At 56.4% G+C, this 17,239-nt stretch overlaps 9 protein-coding genes across 9 annotated transcripts; 6 read left to right on the top strand and 3 right to left on the bottom strand.

The window, feature by feature from the left end:
- The first annotated feature begins 205 nt into the window (after positions 1-205).
- Positions 206-1,755, top strand: BU26DRAFT_464544 (Aldo/keto reductase). The gene is made up of 4 exons (XM_033825169.1): positions 206-425; positions 489-884; positions 960-1,086; positions 1,165-1,755. The coding sequence occupies exons 1-4, from the start codon at positions 346-348 to the stop codon at positions 1,654-1,656; spliced, it is 1,095 nt and encodes a 364-aa protein (XP_033679364.1). The 5' UTR covers positions 206-345; the 3' UTR covers positions 1,657-1,755.
- A 17-nt stretch (positions 1,756-1,772) lies between these two features.
- BU26DRAFT_99218 (uncharacterized protein) lies at positions 1,773-3,037 on the bottom strand. Its single transcript, XM_033836577.1, has 3 exons — positions 2,783-3,037; positions 2,669-2,732; positions 1,773-2,617 (listed from the first exon to the last, which is right to left on the bottom strand). Exons 2-3 carry the CDS (start codon positions 2,706-2,708, stop codon positions 1,890-1,892), a joined length of 768 nt encoding a protein of 255 aa, XP_033679363.1. The 5' UTR covers positions 2,709-2,732; positions 2,783-3,037; the 3' UTR covers positions 1,773-1,889.
- Positions 3,038-4,594: 1,557 nt separating this feature from the next.
- On the top strand, positions 4,595-5,180 carry BU26DRAFT_523020 (uncharacterized protein). The gene has a single exon (XM_033829939.1). The coding sequence runs from the start codon at positions 4,627-4,629 to the stop codon at positions 5,074-5,076; it is 450 nt and encodes a 149-aa protein (XP_033679362.1). The 5' UTR covers positions 4,595-4,626; the 3' UTR covers positions 5,077-5,180.
- An 81-nt stretch (positions 5,181-5,261) lies between these two features.
- BU26DRAFT_99356 (uncharacterized protein) lies at positions 5,262-6,271 on the top strand. The gene is made up of 2 exons (XM_033836578.1): positions 5,262-5,986; positions 6,101-6,271. The coding sequence occupies exon 1, from the start codon at positions 5,446-5,448 to the stop codon at positions 5,938-5,940; it is 495 nt and encodes a 164-aa protein (XP_033679361.1). The 5' UTR covers positions 5,262-5,445; the 3' UTR covers positions 5,941-5,986; positions 6,101-6,271.
- On the top strand, positions 5,739-7,269 carry BU26DRAFT_523019 (uncharacterized protein). The gene is made up of 2 exons (XM_033829938.1): positions 5,739-5,986; positions 6,178-7,269. The coding sequence occupies exons 1-2, from the start codon at positions 5,953-5,955 to the stop codon at positions 6,936-6,938; spliced, it is 795 nt and encodes a 264-aa protein (XP_033679360.1). The 5' UTR covers positions 5,739-5,952; the 3' UTR covers positions 6,939-7,269.
- A 470-nt stretch (positions 7,270-7,739) lies between these two features.
- On the bottom strand, positions 7,740-8,889 carry BU26DRAFT_523018 (MFS general substrate transporter). Its single transcript, XM_033829937.1, has one exon. It carries the CDS (start codon positions 8,770-8,772, stop codon positions 7,828-7,830), a length of 945 nt encoding a protein of 314 aa, XP_033679359.1. The 5' UTR covers positions 8,773-8,889; the 3' UTR covers positions 7,740-7,827.
- Positions 8,890-10,407: 1,518 nt separating this feature from the next.
- On the top strand, positions 10,408-12,890 carry BU26DRAFT_464537 (uncharacterized protein). The gene is made up of 4 exons (XM_033825168.1): positions 10,408-10,524; positions 10,573-10,709; positions 10,759-12,264; positions 12,333-12,890. The coding sequence occupies exons 1-4, from the start codon at positions 10,468-10,470 to the stop codon at positions 12,598-12,600; spliced, it is 1,968 nt and encodes a 655-aa protein (XP_033679358.1). The 5' UTR covers positions 10,408-10,467; the 3' UTR covers positions 12,601-12,890.
- Positions 12,891-13,049: 159 nt separating this feature from the next.
- Positions 13,050-15,117, top strand: BU26DRAFT_464534 (Aldo/keto reductase). The gene has a single exon (XM_033825167.1). It carries the CDS (start codon positions 13,510-13,512, stop codon positions 14,875-14,877), a length of 1,368 nt encoding a protein of 455 aa, XP_033679357.1. The 5' UTR covers positions 13,050-13,509; the 3' UTR covers positions 14,878-15,117.
- Positions 15,098-17,067, bottom strand: BU26DRAFT_523014 (betaine aldehyde dehydrogenase). Its single transcript, XM_033829936.1, has one exon. The coding sequence runs from the start codon at positions 16,669-16,671 to the stop codon at positions 15,160-15,162; it is 1,512 nt and encodes a 503-aa protein (XP_033679356.1). The 5' UTR covers positions 16,672-17,067; the 3' UTR covers positions 15,098-15,159.
- Between the last annotated feature and the right edge of the window lie 172 nt (positions 17,068-17,239).

The raw sequence follows: 17,239 nt of genomic DNA, 5'->3' as shown, positions 1-17,239 counted from the left end.
GGCAACCCGCTCCAGTGCGGCACGGCGCGCAGTTGCTGCCCAGACTAACAATGGCCGCGTCGGGCATAGCTGCTCAGCCGACATATGCATGGGCTGGTTTGGGGAAGTGGGCTGTGAAACGGACATTGTTTGGCTGCAGCTGGGGATGAGGAGGTATATTTAAAAGGTTGGGATGGCCAAAGGTAGAGCTTTTTTTTTTTTTTCAGTAGATCATCACATCCTATCCTATCGAACCCCAGTTCTTGTCCTTCAGCCCTCTCCCTCGTGCGAGAGATACTACGCCTTTTTACCTACTTACTTCACACGACTTCGAGTCGGAAAGAGTTTCATAGCTCTTGCTCCAAAATGGCTTCTGGATCCTCCCTCCGCACTATCTACCAGGCCACCGTCAAGGACGATGGCTCCCCAAAGATGAAATACAACCGGTAACGCCAGCCTCCCCATCCATCTCCACCCGCATCCTACTAACCCTCCCTCCCCCCAAAAAGCCTCGGCAAATCCGGCCTCAAAGTCTCCGCCGTCATCCTTGGCGCCATGGGCTACGGCACGCCCAGTATCGGAGGCCCCTGGGTCCTCGAGGAAGACAAGGCCCTCCCTCTTCTTAAATACGCCTACGACAAGGGCATCAACACCTGGGACACGGCGGACTTCTACTCGCTCGGCAAGTCCGAGGAGATCCTCGGCAAGGCGATCACGACGTATGGCATTCCGCGCGAGAAGCTGGTGCTGATGACGAAGTGCTTTTTTGGCTGCGGCGAGGAGGAGGTTATGAAGAGTGGCACGCTGGATCCGATGGTCGCGATGACGAATGATGGCGGGTTGGTGAATCGAGCGGGGTTGAGTAGGAAGCATGTGCTGGATGCGGTGGAGGAGAGTGTGAAGAGGTGAGATTTCTGCGGTCTTATTCCTGTCTCGGTGTTAATAGATGGGAAGAAAGGATCTTGCTGACGCAGAAACAGATTGGGAACTTACATCGACGTCCTCCAAATCCACCGTCTAGACCGCGACACGCCGCCCGAGGAGATCATGCGCGCTCTCAACGACGTCATCGAGAGCGGGAAAGTGCGCTACATCGGCGCCAGCTCAGTAAGTAGCATTCCCCCTTTGCTCACCCCGAGTTCTCCGTATCTGCAAGAGGAGCAGCAGCTAACGTAGTTGTTTCAGATGGCGGCCTGGGAGTTCCAAATGCTCAACAACATCGCCTCCCGCAACGGCTGGCACACCTTCATCAGCATGCAAAACTACCACAACCTTCTGTACCGCGAAGAGGAGCGTGAAATGCACGCCTACTGCGCCCACGCGGGCATCGGCCTCGTGCCCTGGTCGCCCCTTGCCGGCGGCATCCTCGCCCGCCCCTGGAGCGCCCGCAAGAGCACCACGCGCAGCGAGGACAATCCGTATGTCGACCTCATCGCGGGCCCGGGCGACCAGGCGGTTGTGGACCGCCTGGAGGAGGTGAGTAAGCGCCTGGGCAAGAGCATGGCACAGGTGGCGACGGCGTGGAGTTTGGCTAAAGGCGTGAATCCGATTCTGGGGCTGAGTAGCGAGAGGAGGATTGATGAGGCGGTGGAGAGTGTGGGGTTGGTGCTTGCGGAGGAAGATATTAAGGCGCTGGAAGAAGTGTACAAGGCGAAGCCGGTGGCGCCAGTGTTTTAGGAGGGCAGAGAGGGGAGGTTGGACATTGGTGGTGGTTGTGCTAGCAATGGGTATGTAGAGACAGTAATGCGCACACACACACAAACAAATATAGAGAAGAGTCTGCTTTGTTACCCCTATACACCCTTTCTCTCTCTTTGTGAGCTATAGCTAAGTACGCTCTTGTACATTGATCGACTACGGGTCAGATAGCCACTCCCACCACCGACGCAATATCATCAGCCGAACTGAACTTAGTCAGTCTTCGCGACCTTGCACGCGCGCTTGTCCTCGCGCTCGTCGTCGTCCTCGTCGTCCTCCTCCTCTGGGCAGGATCTCTTGGTTGTAGTGGTGGTGTTCTTCAAGACACTGGCGTTGCCTTCCTCGATGTCATTCGCCTTGGGTCCGGAAAACTCGTTCAGGTAATCTTGATACGGAGTTTCGTCGGGAATCGTAACGTTATCGTCGATGTCATCGAAATCTGCCGACTTGATCTTAACAGCGCCACGCTTATCAGCCTCCTTGGATGACTTGACAACGTCTAGATCGACCCCAGCAGACTTGTCCTCATCCGTGGATGGCTCATCCACATCCTTCGAAGAAGGGGAAGATGAGCGCGAGGGGGCATTGGGGTCGCTCGGATAGTACTTGTTGAACAGAGGATGATCGCATGAGAAGTAGAATGCGGTGGTTGCATCCTTCGGGGGCCCAAATCCTCCGCGACCTTTGCCGTTTGAGAAAGACGTCGTGCCGGAGGACGGTTGCGACTGACCAGCCAATTTCGGCTTCTCCAGATCGACGAGAGCAGCCTTCTTGTCAGCTGAGAAGGGAATGTTCTCTTCGGGTAGCTGGACACGAATGGGTTCGGTCGTCATTGGCTTGGAGGTGTCTTTGGGTTCACGGTGGTGGGCTTCGTCAGTGGGGATCTTCTGGGCAGCCTGGCCGCCGACATCATCAGTGCGGAGCTGCGCACGGTGCGTCTCTGCATTGAAGGTCAGTATGTGGTTGCGAGGGAGCTCGGAGAGGCGACTACCTCCACCTGGACCATGGGATGAGGTCGAACCGGTTGCCATGCTGAACTAAGTCGAGGCGCTCTTCTGCCTCCGATTAGTTTGCTTCCAATCGCAGTGTGCGTGTGGGAGCATACCTTTTGAGTTGACTAAGGGAACACTATCGTCGACTCGAATGAAGTAGGGAGGCCGCGTTCGCGCGAATTTGTTGTGGATGTATGCCTATGTGGGTAAGCAATTGTATTACGCGAGCTCAAAGTATGAGAATGAGCTGGGGAGAAGGAGAGCAGGAAGCGGGCGTGGGCATTATATAGAGCGCGAGGTTGAGCACGGGCCGGCCAGGTGAAAGAACCGGCGGTATGGTAAACTGCGTCCGTGCAGTCGACTGCTGGAGAGATAGGAAGGAACGATTTCCGATACCGGCTCCTGGAAGCTATGAGTCGGCCGCTGGGGAGATTGGAAGGGGCAATTACCGACACCGGGCCTAGTAGGTGTGTCGGCGACTGGAGAGATAGGAAGGAACGGGTGCCGGTACCGGATCCTGGCAGGCATGTGGTACCGATGTTGAGCACTCACCGCTGGTAGGATGCTGCCGTAGCCGAGCGTCTGTTCCTAGAGCAAAGCTCATTGGCGTACAGTGGGGAGACATGCCTACCAAGGTACCTAGGTATGATTCGGTCACCTGAACACGCGGTGCAAACGCGGTACCTGCCTGACGATGTCCAGGCAGGCTTCCAAACGCCTGCCCAAGGTGCCATTGATCATATTCAGGCAGCAGCCTTGCGTTTGCTCCATCTTGACCGAGACCTTATCTGGCCCCCCTTTCACTTCTCCGTATCGCGTCATCCACGGTGACAGCTGGAGCTTACTGCACCGCACCATGTTGTCTGTGCGAGGCCTGTACCGTAGCTTGGGCAACGCTTCTCCGCTTCACAATGGAGGGCCTCCATTAACTTCGGCTTCCAACTTCCATAAATTCGTCTGTGCAAACCACTGCGTTCCTTTTGCTTAATCTCCTAACTCGCACTACATCGTACTTCTCCTCAACAAAGTACTTAAAGTTAACATTGAGCCAGAAGATTGCACAGATAACACCATGGCCAGCGATAGGTCGCGCGATACCACGAATCAACCGGAGAACCAGACTCGAGGACGAGAGTCGACCCCGAAGAAGAACGAGCGCACCGAAGGAGGCTCCGATAGCGAGTTCAGCGTCAACAGCGATGAGTACGATTTCGTAGAGCGCGATGTGCAGGTAGGGGCCGCGGTGCGATATCCTTAATCAAGCAATGCTCATACTCTAACGACACAGCAGGATGAGCAAGGCATCAGCCCTACACCATCATATCAGTTTCCTGGCACCTGGGAAAGCGCGATCCACGATACGTCCAACGCTCTTAAGGAAGTTACATCAGCCTCGCAGTCCTACTATGATGCCATCTCGAAGAGCGGTGTCACTAAAGCTGGGTTGTCCCTCGGTGGTGCCCTGGCCGGGACCGCTAACCGCAGTGCTCTAACGATGGCGAACTTCGCAGTCAATGCGAGCAGCACTGATCAGAGCAGGCTTCCTGCTGCTGTTAGAAATTGGCTGAAGGGTAAAGAGAAACTGGACGCTGCTAAGAGGAGGGCTCAAGAGGCCGAGAAGGCACGCCTAGCCCGGAAGTACAAGAGGGAGTTGATTGAGCGCGGGGAGGTAGTCGAGACAGCTCCGCCGAGCAGGCCGTCGTCTAGGGCCTCTGTCCACAACAATCGTCGCGATGATGAGGAATATGATGTCGTGACACCGCGACGTCCTTCCTTCGGTCGCCGCCGCTCTTCTGCAAATCGCTTTAACGCTGATTTGTCCAACTTCCACGTCGACGAGGATAATGAGGATGAGAGCGAGGCAGGGGAGATCCTCCAACTGAAACCCACACCTCAGAATCCCTGGACATTCAACAACCCTGCAGGTTCTTCTCCAGTTCCGGATCTTGAGCAGAGCATGTTCATCGCCCAGGAAGCAGAGAAACCACTCACCTTGAAGACCCCAGCGCACGCCACAGGCGTCTTCAAGAGCCTGGAGACCCCAGATACCGTTCGTCGTCGGCTGAACAAGCCATTGAACGTTGGAATGCCGTCTCGTCATCTATCCGGTCTTGGACGTGAGGTGGAGTCGCCGTACGCAGATTCCGACGATGAACAGGATCCGTATTTCAGGGGCCAGCCACGAGAATCTCATGGGTTCTCTCGTCGTCAGTCAATGGCCTCGGCTTCGCCCAGCATGCCTTCTCACGTGAAGCCGGTCTCTGGTGCAGAATCGCGTCGAGAGTCTATGAGCGCCATTTCGCCTCACCCAGGACCTGTGAGCGAGGTGGAGCATGACGAAGAACTCGAGGAGAAGCTTGAGGACAGTGAGGACATGGGCGTAGCGGGTATGTTCGAGATGGAGTGAAGGTTGAAGAATCGGGTGCTAGAGCGTGTTTTGCAGCAATAGAGGAGAAACTTGGGACAGGGTCTCCTCTTGAGAAAGGAACGGATTCTGGATAATCGATGATTCTGGAGAAAGGTTCATTGGGTATTAGGTACGCGGCATCTCGGTAGGTGCTAAGCGTACCCTTTTCGTAGTGGGCATTGCCCCGCGAAGCAATTCAGCCTCCTGCGCGGCGCGGTACGTGTAACACCCGTGCATGCTTGCAGCCTTATAGGCCACATTGTTCGAGGATAGCTGTGTGAGCTGTCAGACTCTGTCTTGTCGCGGTCGAGACATCGGCTGCAGTCTCAGGCGGCATGTCGCTCTTGCCAAACACTGTTCCTCGTCCTAATGCGCCTTCCCGTCCGGACGGGTGTGCTCTGCGCCCTTAGCCTGCCGTATAGCACCGTCTCGTTCTCTGTATCGCTGTCGTCGCTCGTGCATGGGTCGTCTGCCGGCATTCGCATGCGTCCACATCGCATTCCCAGATTTAGCCTTCTAGCCGAACCCTGCATCGGGCCACGGCGTCATCGGAGGCTCGTGCAGGCCAGCCACCGTTTCCCCATAACTCCACGCGAGCCAATCACGGCTCAGGATCGCCATCGCTCGCAGCTCCCCCGATCCACAGCTCGACCTCATCCTCTCGTGTCCTCACCTCTTTCAACCTCACGTCTGGCTTCCCTGCTCAGCGCATATCTCACCACCACGCGCGCATCATCTCTTTCATCTCGCGCATCATCGCAACTTCTACGCGCTTCAATTGAGCAGCTCTCCCGCATTTCGCGACTAAGTCCGGATTGTGTGGAGAATCACGTCATTCCATTCGTTCCGAGCTCTGTTCAGTAGAGGCGTGCAAGAATGGCCGAAACTCAGATCCAGGAAGGCGACAAAGGTACGTGCGCTCTCAATTAGCTCTTCAGCGCTCTTCTAGCGCGCCCCCATTGCTTTGGAAGCTTGCTGCGCGCACATCCCCCGGCGCGTTTGCGCTGAATTATGCGACGCGCAGATGGCGTATCGATAGTCATCCCTACCATACACCGATCTGAGCGTAGAATATAAGCTGACATATCCGCGCTCTCGCAGTCTCCTGGCAATGGGGATCAGGGAAACCCGGCGGTGAGGTTGCCGAGGTCAAGGAGCAAGGCGAGATCGCCATTGAGTCCAATAAAGGCAATACCATCAAGAAGAACGCCGATCCCGAGAACCCCGCGGTTCACATCGAAAGGCCCGGCAACGATGTCGTCAAGCGCGCTTCTGAGCTTGAAGTTGAGGAGAAGGCCAATGGCACCAACGGGGAGCAAGCCAATGGCGAGTCAAAGAAGGTAGAGGAGAAACAACCAGAGCCTGAGAAGGAAGAGGAGAAGCAGCCCGAGGCCGAGAAGAGAGACGAGGAGATGAAGGACGCCCCGGCTGCCGAACAAAAGGAAGCTGAGCCGGAGAAACCCGCTGAGGACGAGTCGAAGAAGCAGAATGGAGCACCCGAGCCGGCGGAAGAGCCCAAGGCTGAACAGCCGAGGGAAGAGTCAAAGAAAGAGACCAAGGAGGAGAAGGAGTCACAGACACCCAAGGCAGAGAAGAAGACCGAAGCACTGAAGACAGGGACGAAGCGCAAGGCCGAGGACTCTCTAGCCGCTGAAACTGATGGCGCTGAGGCGGAGAAGGACGAGCCGGCTTCCAAGAAGACAAAGACGGACGAGACGAAGGCCCAGGGCAAGGGCAAGAAGGGCGGCCGTCCGAAGGCCACTGAGGAGAAGGAAAAGAAGGAGCCTGTCCGGAAGAGGCAGCCCAAGAAGGCTGCTACCGCCGATGGCCAGCCTCGGCGAAGCGCCAGGAACCGGTCCTAGATGCCGTCACGTCTATGTCCTGGCCGCGGCGAGGATCCTCGGAAATAGGTGACGTCGCGACGGATACGAGTTTCGTGGTAATCCTTTACTTTAACGAATGGGAGGCGGTGGGCTTGGGGAATACATCGGTTGAAAAAGGCGGCGGTTTCTCAATGACGGCGCTCAAGGACTTGCAATTTTTACTGATTTTCCGCTGATTTCGCTGCTGTTTCGACTGATCTGGTCCAATTTCACTTTCAAGCTGTACCATAGCTGTCATCGTCTGTATTTCCTACGGATCTCGGAAAAGCTATGGAAAGTACAGATAGTTAATCAAAAGTGAAACGCTATCGATTGGCTGTCTGTGATGCCTTGTTAGCTTGCTGAGCTGCGAAGCACGTAATTTGGAGAAGTAGGGTGGGCTCGGTATCAGGTTGGAAAGTATCATTCAATGAGGCAAAGCACGACGCCTCTCCGATCCGTCTTGAAACTTGAAATTGAAAGAATCATCATGAAGAGCTGAGAATCTGAAAGAAGAGACGTGACTTACCTGCAGGACCCGACTCTGTGGGCCGGCTAACACGACGCTCACACAACATTGACCGTCCCTCGCGCCACCAGAGCAATATGCCTCGTAAAAGTCTGCGTAATCGGCTCCTATAGCGCCTTAGGCATCTGCAGAGATGTCATCCCTGCTGGCGATATGCGGTCGTGAACAGCTGTGAGGAGGTTGAGGGCAGTTCGGAAAGGCAGCGTCGAAAGTTCTTTCCAAGCGAAGGCTTGGCACGGACCAGCTAATCTCCCTCAGGTCGACCACCTCAACTCCACCATCTTTACACCATTAAACTTTGTGGATGACCGTTGCCTTAGGTTTTCTGCTCAATTACGCGTACATCTCATCGAAGCACCTTCAAATCACCGCTTTTACGATCCAACGCCTTCCCAAACATGCCCATCGACTGAACACGAAACTTATCAAACTCAATGCCAGAACAGCGCAGAAGAACGCGACCATTGGCTGTGGACCTACGGTCTGTACCAGCTCGCCACTGATCGGAATGCAGACCAGCGTCGCCAGACTTGCGATGAAATACATTGACCCATAATACCGTCCAAATTCCTCGGCCCTACAGAGCTGGCCAACACAGGCCGGCGTGAGCGCCATCCAGCTCCCCGTTCCAAATCCAAAGAGCGCCGCGAAAGCGTATATTGCGGGAAGCGAGCGGTCCCCTAGCGGCAGCCAAAGGACCAGCATGACCACTAACGTAAAGATAATCATGATCAGCAGCGTGTTGAACCGTCCGATCTTGTCCGCTAGGTAGCCTGGCAAAATGCGCCCCAGACATGACACACCGTTCAGCACTGAGATCAGGTAGAAACCTGTATCTGCCGGGTAGTTGGTGCTCAACGTTGCATACGTGGGTAGGATACCCAGACCTCCGAAGAGAACGACCTCGAAGCCGAACACGCTGATCGTGAAGAGACTGAAGCGCAAGTCCCCGAATATCGACAGCGATATGATTGCTTTCTTCTTCGCGGCGGGAGTCGGAGGGATTCGGGCTTTCATAAGGATGTTGCCAATGACGAAGCAGCCCAAAAACATGAACCCGAGAATACGGAGAGACCAAGCGTACCCGTATTTGGGAAATGTCGACCTCAGTATCAACGGAATCGACAGGCCTCCAGTGGAGCTTCCCATCATCGCGATGCCTTGAGCGAGACCTCTTCGGGCTTTGAACCAGTGCGCTACCACGGCAAGCGATGTCGTTGTTAACATCGCGCCTGTAACGCCGCCCAGCACACCGCAGCATAGAATCATTTGCCAAAATGTTTCGCATTCGGCAAGGAGGAACATCATGACCAGGTACCCAGCGCTCCCCAGAAGAGCAATCCACCGAGGCCCGTATCGATCGAACAGTGGGCCAATCCAAATGCCCAGACCCAGGGAGAGATAGACGAAAACCGAAGGTATCCAGCCAACATCGCGAGCCGTGTAATGCGAAAGCTGATGTTGATTCCAGTAATCTTGAAGTGTTCCAATTGCAACCATGAAGCCAAAAGACGGGAGGAGCATCAACCAGGCGGCGGTTACAACAAGCCATGCCCTCAAGCCGCCTTCTGGGAAGTTGTCCTCAAAATCAACTTCAACAGCTATCTCTTCGTCTGGCATAGTGTCTGATTGTTCTGGGTTCGACGGTGGGCGCTCCGGAATTGACACTTCCGCCACATGATGGGGATGTGCTTCCTTCTCATTCTGCGCGCGGTCCGCACTCTTGCTCATGTTCGACAACGCCCTCGTCAAAGGACCCAACTCTGCTGCCGATATCGCTTCGTGCCCACCGCCTGACGGGAACTCTTGCAATTGAACAGCGGATTCGCTACAGCATCCATCTCGTCTCGCTTTTCTCTTTATACCCCTTTCAACTTCTGTGGTAACGACCCAAAGAATGCGAGCACGAAATTTATGACGAGCCTGACCATACCGACGGTTTATGTAGTTTCTAATCGGAGTATAGTTGTTTGACACATCGACATCATGCATACGCCCTTTGAATGCGCCCTATCGGCAAAGGCTGGCAAAATGTGGAGCGAGCCGCGGACCAACTGCAGCCAGACCAGACGCCCAACCGGTTGCCCCGCGTCTGCAGCCGGAAATCCGATTAACTGCGAAAGGAATGCGATTCCGAGATTTCATTACCTCTCCTTTTCGAAAGTAATGCGAGAGCGAATGTATAAGAAGCAAACATGCGATTCCAGTGGCGATGAGAGAGTTCTCTCTGACTCTGCTGCCGAGATTGCAGATAGTCACAGCGCGCTTTTCCTGATCAGGAACACTACACCAAGAACGAACGTTGGGCATCACAGCTTGCAGATCGTTTTCGCTGGCGGCCAATACTGCAACGGCTTGATACGGGTAAGGTGCTTCCTCTGGGCGACACCTACCCTCTCCGATCGTATCTACAATTCCGCCGCTTTCTGTACGCACCACAGTATTCCGAGGCCATTCCGATGCTGTTCTGACTCACAGTGTTCCAACGTCTGAGGCATCCTTGGAGGATGAGAGTGGTACAGGCTCCCCTTCTCCCCTCGCTGTCCTGTGTCTCGATTGCTGAAGTCGTTGAGCGAGATTTGCGTTCGCATGCATCCGCGATATTTGCATCCAGCCCATACGGGACTCACAAGAGGGAGCCAACCTAGGCTAGAGCAAGTGGGCGTAGAAAGAAGCAGCGTGGATATATGGGCAGAGCTGGCCTGAACGAACATAGAGTGAGCCAATTGACGGACTCACAGAGTGGCCTTCTGCTGCTCGCGACTACCAACTCAGTCGAGCTAATGGGGGACCCCGTCTTACGGTTGAGAATACGGAATGGTTGCTCTTCGAATTTTGAAGCGGCATCCCCGCTTATTTTATGATGATTGCGGCTTAATAAGCCAGCCTTCTGCATGGGATTGGGGGCCAATAAAGACCGACTTACCCAACTCAAAATCAGCCTTACCAGTCTTCCAAGTCTTCTGAACTCTAGATATTGATTCCGAACCATAGCTAGAGATGTCTAGCGCAGGACCTTCGGGCGTTGAAAAGCGCGGTTCAGCCGCGACGGTGCGCGTAAGTACTGAGTTCTCACCTCGCTTCAGTTCAGCTGCTGACTCACAGGCCTGCGATACGTGTCGAAGAAGAAAGAGAAGATGTAAATGGGCCCCTGGCGCAAACAGCTGTACTCCTTGTCTTCAGATCAAAGAAGAATGTACGACTACTCATGTACGCAAGCCGAGATCGAAGCCTCAAAAACGGTAAGTTGGAGCCAAAAATTGGCAAGCCGTTGCTGACATAGAAAAATAGGGACCGCATCGCCGAATATGAAAGTCGGATCCAAAGATTGGAAGCTCTTCTCAAGGAACGTAGCGAAGCCCAACCGCAGGTCCAGGAGCAACCTCTTCAACGACCGGATGATCAGGTGCATCTATCTACCTTGGTGGACAACGTCCGGAACGAGGCCGCAGCCTTTCCATCTAGCCAGGCCATGAGTATCAGTCCTCTCGCATACGAAGGAGGCTTGGGACCCATTGACCCGGAACGAATCTTAACCGACCCATCCCTGGACCCAAGCAGCACTGAAGACCCTCTAGACGACCTTTTCGAACCCTCAGCTGAGTTCCAAGAAGACGCCGCCATCCTCCAAGACCCGTCCTTCCAACCCTCCTCAGCCTCAGCCTCCATGTCAAACCTCAGCATCTCCCCAGCCCCTGTCCCTCGCATCCCTACCGCATGCGAATACTCCCTTCCGCCACCTGAGCTCGGCACCTCTCTCCTCGCCGAATTCCTGGTCGACTTCAACACCGTCTACCCCCTGTATCGCCCCTACGCCATCGCAGAGCATCTCCGGGTCTGCTACGCAGGCGGTTCAGATGGCACGCCGCTCGCCTGGGCGAGCGTCTACGTCGTGTTGGGTATCGCGCACCGCTCGCGCGCAATGAGTGCGGTCGCTACGCCGCAGGATAATGCAATGGCCGACTTCTACATTGCGAGAATTCTCCCGACTGTATCGGGGCTGCTGCTCGCGCCGCCGAGTCTTGGTCTTGTGCAGTGTTTGCTAGGGGTTGCGATGTTGATTAGGACGAGTAGCTACTCGACTCCACATGTGCTATTCGTCTCAACAGCCCTGCGCATAGCGCAAAGTCTCGCGTACAACGACGATCAACACCTTGCATCGACGACCGCTTCAGTTTCGGCCTCAGAAGATTCAGATGCTGACATCGAGCAACAGCGCCGCGTCTTCTGGCTCGCCTTCATCCAGGACACGGACGAATCCATCCTCAGCAATCTACCCACATCGCACCGCCGAGAAGACATAACCACCAGCATCCCGGACGAAAACCCAGAGGATTCCTTGGGCGCTGTGAAAGCCGCCGAGGGGAACTGGACGGTGAACCTCTTCTCGCTCCGCGCCCGCCTAGCTCTCATCCAAGCGTGGGCCATCGAGCAAGTGTTCTCTATCAAAGCGCGCAACAAATCGGTGGAGGAACTTACCGCCGCCACGCACAGCCTTCTCGGCCGTCTGAGGGAATGGCACAGGCATGAGTTGTTTCAGCTTAATGTGCAAGAACTGCAACAGTTGCTCTATCGCTCCGATTTTCTGCACGTGCTGACGGTCGAGGCGAGCTACTTTGCTACCGAGTTTCGACTCCATGGGTTTCTGGCGCTGGGCATGGATCCGAGGGTGAATCCTTTTTCGGCTGATGCCTTGACGCAGCTGGCGAATCAGAAAGAGCACAATTCTTTCAAGGACGCCCAGCGGCTGCTCTCCCTCCTTGCGGTCGCTCCGCAGGGTGATGTTGGAATATGCTGGTACGTTCCCCTTCTCGCAGGCCATTCCCCTCTGTCTTCACCGCACACTTTTACTCACGTAAAACTAGGATGACCAAGCTCCCCATTATCGCAGCCCTCGTTACTGTACTGGCACACCATCTCCATTACCCCAACGAGACACCTCCTTCATCCGACTCTATGCGCGAGTACAGTCGCATTCTGCGCATGCTGAGCACGTTGATCGAGAAGCGCCCAGATTTTGAGGTTCAAAAGATGAGGGACCTATGTATGGTGCTATTCTCCAGGGTCGAGACGGGGTTGAGGGTATCATGGCTGAACAATGTCGTTGATGAAGGGGAGCTAGGGTCGGCATAGGCGGGGAAGAGAGATAAGGTGGTGGTGAAGGATGAGACAGAGAATTAGTACCCGAAGAGAAGTGTAGGCGCAGAAGCGAAGATACCGAACACAGGGCTCCACTATGCATTGAAAAGCGGACATACGTAAGGGTTAGCTTTGGCTAGGAGAGGACGCGTAGAAGCAAGCGTCAAGCGTTGAACGTGCGCACCGTTAGGGACAGTTCATCGAACATGGCGGTACAGTTTGACAGGTGTCTCGGAAGCATAGCATTAACAGCGCATCCAGGAAATGACGGCCTTTTCTCAAACTATACATCCATCAACCCCCATATCCAACGCGGACAATTTTCCGTGACAAAACAGAAGCAATGTGATGTCTTATCAGATCAGATCTCGCACGCACCCGTTAGTTTCCGATATGGCCAAGCCCTGGCCCACTCCCCGCCCTGCAGGGACCGCGCACCCATCCTTTGTCAACCCACACCGTAACCGGCAGTTCACGCCGCCCGCCCACGAATAGGAGTATCCACAGCATACGACGTGCGTTCTAGACGGGCATGGCGTCATTTCACACTATGCTTAGCGCATTCGTGCCTGCCATCGGGGCGGCGTGGACAGCCGGGCGACGCTGGGTGGTGACCTAGTCGACTTCATACTACGGATCCGGGACGGACCCTGACGGCCGCGATGCGGTGGTGACGGACAAATAGTGATCGGCTCGTCGCCACGGTATATTCTCCACTGACCGCTTTGGAGTAGAACTGACAGCTAGGAATCTCAACACGTCAAGTGCGGCAGGCGTTTTCTCACTTCCTTCTCTTCCAACCCTGCGCGTTTGCCCCACTATCAATCCAACCCATCTAGCGCCGCTTCTCAGAAATTCTTCCGCGCGCCCTCTTCAGCAGCGCACCGCAGTCGGAGAGCCACCATGGCCTCCACGCCCACCGAACACCCCTCCACAATTTCTACCCTTCCGACGAGACAGAAACCGATCCCCTACTCCTGCGTCAACGGGCAGCGCACCCCGCTCTCCTCCATCCTTCCGCCCCTCATCTTCGGCACCGCAACCTTCAACCACCAATACAACTCCGACCCCTTCGCGCTCGACACCACCGGCCTCGTAACCTCCGCCCTCACCCACGGCATCCGCGCCTTCGACACCTCCCCATACTATGGCCCGTCCGAGCAATTGCTGGGCGAAGCGCTGGCGACGCCCTTCGTCCGCGAAACGTTCCCCCGCGCTTCATACATGCTCCTGACGAAGGTCGGCCGGATAGGCGCCGAAGAATTCGACTACTCCGCCCAATGGGTACGCCACAGCATAAAGACTAGCCTGGAGCGCCTGCACACTTCCTACCTCGACCTGGTCTACTGCCACGACGTCGAATTCGTCTCCCCGGCCGAAGTCCTCGAAGCCGTGCGCGAACTGCGCCGGCTCCGCGACGAAGATGGCACAATCCGCTACATCGGCATCTCGGGCTACCCGCTCGACGTGCTGGGCGACACGGCGGAGCTGATCCTCCGCGAGACCGGCGAGCCGCTCGACGCAGTGCAGTCCTACGCCAACTTCACGCTGCAGAACCAGGCGCTCGCGGGGCCCCGCGGCATCCACCGCCTGCACGCCGCGGGCGTCGGCGTCGTCCCCAACGCCTCGCCCCTGGGCATGGGCCTGCTGCGCCGCCAGGGCGTGCCCGTCGGCGCGCTCGGCGACTTCCACCCCGCGTCGCGCGAGCTGCGCGCCGCCGTGCGCGCCGCGTCTGCCTTCTGCGACCGCCACGCCGAGAAGCTCGAGGTCATCGCTATCCGCTACGCGCTCGAGACGTGGATCTGCGCCGGCGCGCCATGCGGCTCCAAGGGCGACCCCGCGTCCGGCGTGCCCTGGAAGCACGAGTCGAACTCTGACGTCGGCGGTGCCAGGCTCGGCGTCAGCGTCATCGGCGTGTCGCGCGCGCCCGAGCTCGAGAAGACGATGCTCGTGTGGCGGTCTATCCTGGACGGGCTGGAGGGCGGCGAGGAGACGGCGGTGCAGGCGGGACGGTGGTACAGGGCGTGGGAGTGGAGCAGGAATAGGCGGAAGGCGGTGCAGATACTGGCAGAGGGCGTGCAGGAGGTTCTGGGCCCGTGGTTTGGCTACGCGTGGCCGAGTCCTGGGGAGGGCTTTGTCAATCGGAGGAAGAAGGATGTGAGGGTCGTGGTGGAGGATGGAGAGGCGCCGTGGTTGACGCCCGCGGCGAGTCCGGAGGCGGGGCCTGTGGATGGGGAAGAGGTGTGTGAGAAGGCGTTGCCGCTGAGGTGATGCGCGTCTGTGGATATGTGGAGGGCGGATGTGTGCGTGTTTGAAGCACTGCGATTAGAAGGCGGTATGATGCGCCTATCACGAATCTCTTTGAAGCATTTTACAGCTTCCCATCCATAGACGGATCTCAGTGTAGAATTGCGCTGTATAGCGCTCCACCGGCGAGGTATCATTTCGTCACCCTTACAATATATCGCATCTTTCCCGATTCATAAGCGTTTACGAAGCATCTGTCCTATAATTTTCATAGATATATATACAATTTCCGCTCTTCACGGCCCTTTACAGCTTCGCAAAAACCGTCGGCACCTCCCCACCCATCTCTACCAGTGTGCTCTTATTCCTGACCCACGCCTCCAGTCCCCTCCGCCCATTCTCAACGCCCACACCGCTCATCTTCCACCCCCCGACACTCATCTCCGCCGGGCTTTCTCCCCATGTATTCACCCAGGTGATGCCGGCTTCCAGCTTCGCAATGACCTGGTGAGCGAGATTCAGATCTTTGGTAAACACACCGGCGGCTAATCCGAGCGTGGTGTTGTTGGCGCGGGCGATGCATTCGTCGACAGTGCGGTAGGGAAGGATGGTCATTACCGGGCCGAAGATCTCCTCGCGCACGATGCGCATGCTGTCGGAGCAGTTTGTGAAGACCGTGGGCTGGATCCAGTAGCCGTTTTGGTAGTCCTTGTCGCGGTGGCTAGCGAGCCAGGTGGGTTTATCGAGGCCGCCGCAGAGGAGGGTTGCTTTGTCCACTTCGATGCCGTGTTTGACGTAGGATTGCACTTTGTCGTAGTGCGGCTTGCTGACTAGCGGCCCGAAATTGGTGTTCGGGTCGAAGACGTCGCCGGGGCGGATATGCTTTACTTTCTCTAGCAGCTTCTGCTCAAACTGGGATTTCATGGATTCAGGGACGAAGACGCGGGTTCCGTTGGTGCAAACTTGGCCAGTCGAGAAGAAGTTCGCCATCATGGCGCCGTCGACTGCTTGATCGATGTCTGCGTCTGGGAGAATGACGCAGGCAGATTTGCCGCCGAGTTCCATGGTGACGTACTTCATGCCGCCTGCTGCGCTCCCTGCTACTTTTTGGCCTGTTGATACCTGTCCTGTGAAGCTGACTTTGGCAATGCCGGGATGTTGTGTGAGGTATGCGCCGACATCTCCGCGGCCCTGGACAACGTTGAAGACGCCTGGCGGTACTCCGGCTTCTGTGTATATCTCCGCGAGCACGGTCGAGTGCAGTGGTGTAAATTCGGAGGGCTTGTAGACCATTGTGTTTCCGGTTGCTAGGCAGGGCGCCGATTTCCAGAGAGCGATTTGAATTGGGTAGTTCCAGGCTCCAATGCCTGCGCACACCCCGAGAGCATTCTTTGTAGTGTACACCCACGCATTGGGTCTCAGCTGGACTGTCTCGCCGTTCAGGCCTCCACCTCCCACCATGTTTGCGAAGTATTCGAGCACATCGGCGCCTGTTACGATGTCCACTGTCGACGTCTCTGAGAAAGCCTTCCCTGTGTCATGTGTCTCGATGTTCGCAAGCTCATCGTTTCGGGACCGGAGGATAGCGGCGGCTTTCTGTAGTATTCGTGCACGCTCGATGGGGGGCGTGGATGACCATGCGGGGAATGCTTTCCGCGCTGAGGCGACAGCGGCGTCTATGGCGCTATGTGCGGTGGTGTGGATGTCGGCGAGGGGCTGTGCGGTTGCGGGATCGAGCGTCTGGAAGGAGGATGTCGAGGTGGCCTGCTGAAGCTTGCCGTCGTAGTAGGCGAAGCGCGGAGGATAGGGAGGAGGCATGTTTGCTTTGAGCTGAGATGTCAATGAGGGGAAGTTTGCGTATGAGCGGGCTGCCAGATCGTGCGGCGTGAATTAGCAGCTGGCGCTCTCTCCTGCTTTCGGTCAAAGACTACAGCTTCCAGGCGTGCAAAGCTGTCAATTGACCGCAATGAAGCCGTCATCCGACGTGCAGACGCCAATTGCCTCCTGCGGCGCTCGGATCAATCGTGGAGCTTCGGTGGTGGCGGGGTAGCTCCAAACAGCAATTCTCTCCGCCAGGGCCTGGCTGTGAGAGATACGGGCAGCAAAATCGCAGCCAGTCGCTCTTCTATCGGATTGCTGCCGGGCGATACGGGCGGTCGCAGGCTTTGAGGCGTTTGCGGTGATACCAGCGAGCGTTGATAGCTCTCGGACGGGATCAAGCTGCCCCAAGCAGCCGGCAGAAAAGTGGTGAAGTGGGGTCGGGTTGCGTCGGCGCATCACACCGCCAGGATACGCGAACCTGATCGGGCTAGCCGCAGAGGAGCAGCAGGGATACCGGCCTTGGCTGCAGCTTTTAGTGGGGTCGAATGAACCCCGGCTTCGCCAG

Source organism: Trematosphaeria pertusa (assembly GCF_010094035.1).
Source record: "Trematosphaeria pertusa strain CBS 122368 unplaced genomic scaffold BU26scaffold_15, whole genome shotgun sequence".
Classification (NCBI taxonomy): domain Eukaryota; kingdom Fungi; phylum Ascomycota; class Dothideomycetes; order Pleosporales; family Trematosphaeriaceae; genus Trematosphaeria; species Trematosphaeria pertusa.
The sequence above is the reverse complement of the archived record's forward strand: the minus strand, read 5'-3'. Positions and strand labels throughout refer to the sequence as shown.